Raw genomic sequence first — 5,947 nt, 5'->3', positions numbered from 1 at the left:
GGTTACGATAAACAGTCCATCATTCAGTTGTAGTTCACTCTCCTGGCATCATAAAGATTCCCTTCAATATTCTACAGTCTCCGTACAGTAAGTTGTCAGACACTGGTGGATCAATATGGCATTAACATTATCGATGGAAGAGGATCAGTCATCTGTCATTTTATATACACACTTTACATACATTGGACCAGGGGCAGGCAAACTACGGTCCATGGGCCAAGCCTGGCCCATCATCTGCTTTTCTATGGTGTATAAGCTAAGAAGTCTAAAAATGGTTTTTTACATTTTTAAATAGTTGAACAAAATCAAAATAGTATTTTGTAACATGTGAAATTCAAATTACAGTATCCATAAAGTTTTATTAGGACACGGCTATGTTCACCTACTTCCGTATTAGCTATATCTGCTTTTGCAATAAAATGCTGAGCAGTTACAACACAGACTGGATGGCCCACAAATCCTAAGACATTTCCTTTACAGAAAAAGTTTTTGTTGACCCCTTTATGAGATCCAAGGGTTGTTGGAAGTATCGAAGTTCCCCACTATAGCTTTTTTATTTCTAGATATTAATACTGGAGAAGGGTGATGCAACCGGTAAGTGTTTGCAAGGATCTGATATGGCAGACTAGAGAAGAGAAATACATGAGGGTTGCCTTGGATAGTGTGTAAAGCCTGGTAAAATCTGAGAGGTCTGATCTAACCAAGAAGCAGTTGGAGAACACAGGGTTACATATACAGTTCCAGCAGCAAAGGAACCTCTTGCTAATTGAGCCACGTGAGACCCTGGTGAGACCCAATCCCAAGGACCTAGAGGTGAAGTGGTCTGCAAATAGCAGGCTGGCTGAGCAGTGCATGTGATGTAGAGACAGTTCCCCAAGGGTATCACCGTCCTTTGCTAGATGGCCTCAAGTCATTTGACACCCACATTTATCAAGGCATGTTCACTGGCAAATCTGAATTCTAAGAAATGGATTTGAAAGGAAGTCTCTGGAAAGCAGGCGCCAGGTACACATTCTTCCTAAATAATAACATTTCATTGAGGATTCAGAACCAGGGGCAGAATTCAGAAGATTGCAGAACTATCCACATGTTTTTTAAAATCAAAGATTGGTGAATATTTAATTCTTTCCGTTTTTTTTTTTTTTTTTTCATTACCAGTGGGACAGGTGGAAGTAAAATAGTGTGGTGTGAGGGGCAGAGGAAGAATTAGATAAAATCACTGATGGGATGATCTGCCCTGGAAGGTGTCTATTCTCGTGGACTTCTAGTTGTGGAATGTAACATTCCATGTGGATTTTGAACCAGAATGCGGATGGGGATGGAGATCAGCCTGAAAGCCAAAGAGATTCATTAAATGACTGTGTTGAGCTCGAGAATTACAGTCAAGGTTTGCAGATGTCCAGCTCTCCTCCTGATGTCCTACAGAGCCAGGCTTCATCTTCTATGTTTCCATGGAGCTTACCCAGAGAGGATGGGATTTGGATCTTCTATTTCTGAAAAACTTTCGTGACTCCTGAGCACCAGAGGTAACCAAATTTCCTCTTTAAGAAACCTGTTAACACTGGTTGGCTCTGGGGAGCAGAACCACTGGTGGCTAAGGGTGGGAGGGAGCTTTCTCTTCCTCCCTGTATGTCTCTTAGATAACACAAAAATAAGAACACATACCTCCATGTTGTCCCACCCTGCTTCTTGAGGATAGGAAAGCAACCTGGGGCCACTTTCCCCACTCAAGACTTTAGAGCTGAAGTGAAGAGCTGGAAGAGGGATCTAAAAATTAAGAGTTGTAATGGAAAATCTTGACCAGAAGGGGGAGAGGTGTGATCCTGAACCAGAAAACAAAGCACCAGTGTAGCAGAGGAGAGAGAGCACACTGGTAGAGAATAGACAGAGGTGTATAAGAAAAGCCAAGGACAAGAGCCTGGGGCACGATGTTGGGTAGATTCTTGAGACTACAGGATTAGCTCAAGAAGCCTGGGTGGGAAGGTGCAGTTCAGGGTTAAAATTTGTGTCGGCAATAAAACCGATTTGGTGGGTGGGCACATAAGGGATACTGCTTTATGAGAACTCTCCCGTCTGGGGATACTCTAGATCATGGTCTGGCCTCAGGTTTAGCAACTCTGAGCAGCCATGTATAGATGGTTTGCTGTGGATGAGTGTTAGGGCAGAAATTTTACTTCCCCAAATCTGAGCTGTCTTAGGGTCTATTATCATTACATTGAATATTTTCCGGGAAGCCTCGCAAATGGGCAATGGGCCCCAGTAGTACCGTAGATCGACCTGACTAGTACTCAGCACAAGAGCTAAAGTAAAACATTAAGTCCTTTTCCTTATAGCTACTTGTAACAATTTGAATTCACACTCTTGATTACCTGCTTCCAGTAGCTGTGTCCAAACCCTGTCTGGGCCACCATTGCTTGTGGAACCCTATGCTCCAGCATGGTCTTGGTCCAGCATCTTTGGAAGGCTCATGCCAGCCCTGTTTACAGGACAGGAATGAGTCCAGAAATAAGTTCTCTCAGGTTGGAGATGTTGCCTAGAGATACTGTTGTAGGATCCTGGCCCTGGCCGAGGAGCATCCAATTCTCCAATAATTACCACTGAACCTAGCAAGAATTAATGAGGTTCAGCCCCAAAGTTGCAACAGCCAGGTACGGGGCCTTTGTTCCAGAAGTGCAGTGTTCCTGGTGGCAAGTGCTTGTGGGGAACCCAGAACCTCTTCTGATGTGGAAGACGTCAGATGACGTCCTGAAACAGAAAGTCTACAAATCGCTAAGTAGGTAGAAGTCTATGAGCTGTTGTTTGGTTTAAGATTTTTCTTGCACAAGATCTTTTATTTGTTGCATAAAGTGTAGGTTTAAGGGTGCCTCAAAACTGACAGGTGTTAGTTGGGAACATGCCATTTTTTGAAGGCGACAGAGATAGTGAAAGAACAGAACTAAAAATAACTGTGTTGAATAATTAAGTGCCAGGCTTCTCTCAACCAATATGGTTTACTAATCTACTAGTTCAATAATAGGAGCTTTGCATGCGAAAACCCTTGGGTAAAACAGACATTGGCTATTCCTGTGAAATGCTGTTTCTAACCATCTTCCACTGCATCTCCATCAGGCATTTCTGAGATGTCTCCAGTCTATGTGGTATTACTTGGAATCCACTTGGGAAAAGTTCCACTGCATAAATCCTGGCAGAGAGGCAGAAAGAGATAAAGGAGTTCGAACTTGCAGAGAATGTTTTTTTTTTTTTTGGCGGTGGGGAGGGGGTCTGATGGAAAAATTAGATAATCAAATAAATGAATTATTATAAACCTAGCCACAGACTCAGGGGAAGCAATTTATAAAATAATGGCATAGTTGGGGCAGAGGAAGGGAAGCAAATTATCCCAAATTGTTCATCTTCTGCAACACTATCATCTTCCTCCAGACTTTGCTATTTCAGCCAAGAGCGCCATCATTTTCATACTGATGCAGGTTTGAAGCCTCATGCTGTTTCACCTGCTTGGGAAGCTTCCCCTAATTTCCTAGCCTCCTGTCTCACCCTTCCTTATGGATCCAGTTCAGGAATCATCTCATCTGGAAGTCCACCCACCTTGTGGTGACCGTGTTTTATAACTTCACACTTTCAATGCCCAGCAGTGTTTTAAAAACTGCACGTGCTCAAAAAACACCCGACAGTGTTGGTATTAGTTATAGCTGTGTGGGAATCAGCACATGAGCAGCAGACGCCCTTAATTCAAGGTCTAGAGTATCCTCTTGTCTTCCTCCTCACACATCACAGCCTGGTCCTGAGTCTCCTCACTTATATTTTCTAGGACCAAATCCTCCTTTTCCAGCAGAGGAGTTACCCAATCGAGTGGGGGTGCGAAGCATGGGACTAATGAAACAAATCCAGCTCTTCTGTGAGAGACAGGTCTGTGAGATTAGTATGGGTGGCCAACCCCTCAATACGGAGGGGTTCCTACTGAGTCATTTGGGCTGGATATTCCCTTAGCATTGCTCACTAGGTCAGCGTGCCACAGCCTTCTGTACCGTACCTCAGGTCCTGCCTGGGAAGCAGGCTGGAACTGTAGGCCTTCTTTTGGGGTCCTCCCAGAAGAATATGCATTCCTGGGCACAGAAAGACTCCAGGGGGTCATGTTCCCACCTTTCAATGGTATGAACCCCTGAGTCAGGATGTTGAGAACACGGGAACAGGATAGCCACAAGCTAAGGTCTGGGCAGCAAGGAGATCCAAACTTGTTAAACAAAAGAATTCAAGAACAAACAAGTACCAGCAGTCAACAGCCAGAAGTTCTTCAAAACTGGAGGATGGCCCAGCAGGCCAGCAAGAGTAACTGGGAGGGCTGTGACATGGGGGAAGGAATGGTAAAGACTGAAAATGGAGGGGCAGCAAAGGAAGGTGCCCAACTGTGAGGCAGCTTTCTACCTCAGGCTTGGCTACTTCACATTCCTTTCACCATGGTGTGAACCAGTCCTGAGCTGCTCTGGTGGGAAGGCTTGTTGATGATGAAGCATGCAGAAGCTGGCTGGCAGGGAAGTGGTTCTGGGGATGAGATACAGGCAGAGGTATCTCCCCGCCAGCTTCACACTGGAGATGAGTCCATGTTTCAGAACTTGTTATCTTTTTCCTTACACACGAGCTATTTTTCCCAGTTTCCTTTGAAAGATCAGACCGAAAGTCAAGTTTCCCAGGCTGAGGTTCATCCTTCAAAATACCTGATAGGACTTTTGCAGAAACTTTTCTCATATTCAAGTTTTCTTTCAGAATGAGTCTAACAGTTTCTTTATCTAAATTTAACTCTTCGGCCATCATCCTCACTGTCAACCGCCTGTTTGAACAAACCAAGTCCTTGACCTTCTGAATATTTTCATCCGTCCGGTGGGTGACTGGACGGCCACTTCGGGCGTCATCTCGAACGTCTTCCCGCCCTTCTTTAAACCTTTTGTGCCAGTCGAAAACTCTGGCCCTGGACATGACTTCATCCCCATAAGCTTCTTGTAAAAGGTGGTGGGTCTCACTTGCAGACTTGTTCAATTTGACGCAAAATTTGATACTAATCCTTTGTTCTAGATAGCGGTCACTCATTCTGGCACTTAACACAGGAACGTTAAGACCACGACTGTAAGGGAAGACAGAGAAACCAATCTCTATAGGGCTGCAAGGGGAATCATGTCGCTATTAATGCTCCTCCAGAAGCCTCACCAGGGAGGAGTAATTGCTTTTCTGAGTTTTTGCCCCTCAGCTTCCGGGTCGAGGCTGGGGAGGCCTGTCCTGAGAAGCTAACCTGGCCCGAGGGCCAAAGAGAAGCTGTAAAGCTGGGGAAAATGAAATCTACACGTCTCCGTCCAACTTGTGCACGTAGATCTGCCAAGAGTGTGCCAATCAGTCAGCAAGGTCTTCCCGATTCTGCGGCCCTTAAGAGTGTATGGCGATTTCTGCAATAGAGGCCTAAGTGGTGGCAACGTAAGCAAGCAAGGAGAGATGCACCAGCGATACGACGTGCAAGCTCGCCCCAGATCTGCAAAAACCCGCGCAAGCCAAACCTACCGAAAGTGCCGGGGGCTCGCCTGCTCTAGAGTCCCGGGAGACACGCCCGCATGCGCATTACTCTCTCCTCGCGGAGTAGGTTGTGCGCAGGCGCACTGCGGCAGCCCGCGCCAGGCCTCGCCTCCGCCCCGCCACACCCCGGCCGGCGCGCTTCTTTGCGCGTGCCCGCCTGAGGAGAAGTCGGCGGAAAGGAGGGGGCGGGGGAGGAAGGCTGAGAGAAGAGAGGGCACCCCCGGGCGCCAGGGTGCATTGTGGGAAGGAGGCGGCAGCGTCCCGGGCGGGCGGGAGGTGCACCAGCGGCAGCGGCGGCGGCGGCGGTAAATCCTCCCGGCCGCTCACAGCACTGTGGAGCCGCGTCCCCAGCCCGGCCTCGGACCGCGGCGCCCCTCCTGCCCCTCGCGGC

The 5,947-nt window shown here is 47.1% G+C and overlaps 1 protein-coding gene across 1 annotated transcript; it reads right to left on the bottom strand.

Annotated features, from left to right (window-relative positions):
- Nucleotides 1–3,860: 3,860 nt before the first annotated feature.
- On the bottom strand, nucleotides 3,861–5,614 carry GVQW3 (GVQW motif containing 3). The gene has a single exon (XM_015073892.3). The coding sequence runs from the start codon at nucleotides 5,080–5,082 to the stop codon at nucleotides 4,450–4,452; it is 633 nt and encodes a 210-aa protein (XP_014929378.2). The 5' UTR covers nucleotides 5,083–5,614; the 3' UTR covers nucleotides 3,861–4,449.
- Nucleotides 5,615–5,947: the final 333 nt, after the last annotated feature.

The sequence above is a fragment of the Acinonyx jubatus genome, chromosome D1, assembly GCF_027475565.1.
Source record: "Acinonyx jubatus isolate Ajub_Pintada_27869175 chromosome D1, VMU_Ajub_asm_v1.0, whole genome shotgun sequence".
Classification (NCBI taxonomy): domain Eukaryota; kingdom Metazoa; phylum Chordata; class Mammalia; order Carnivora; family Felidae; genus Acinonyx; species Acinonyx jubatus.
Note: the sequence above shows the minus strand (reverse complement) of the source record. Positions and strands in the feature narration are given on the sequence as shown.

Coding starts and splice junctions, on each gene's coding strand:
- GVQW3 (XM_015073892.3), bottom strand. CDS start 5,082: ATGAGTGACCGCTATCTAGAACAAAGGATTAGTATCAAATTTTGCGTC.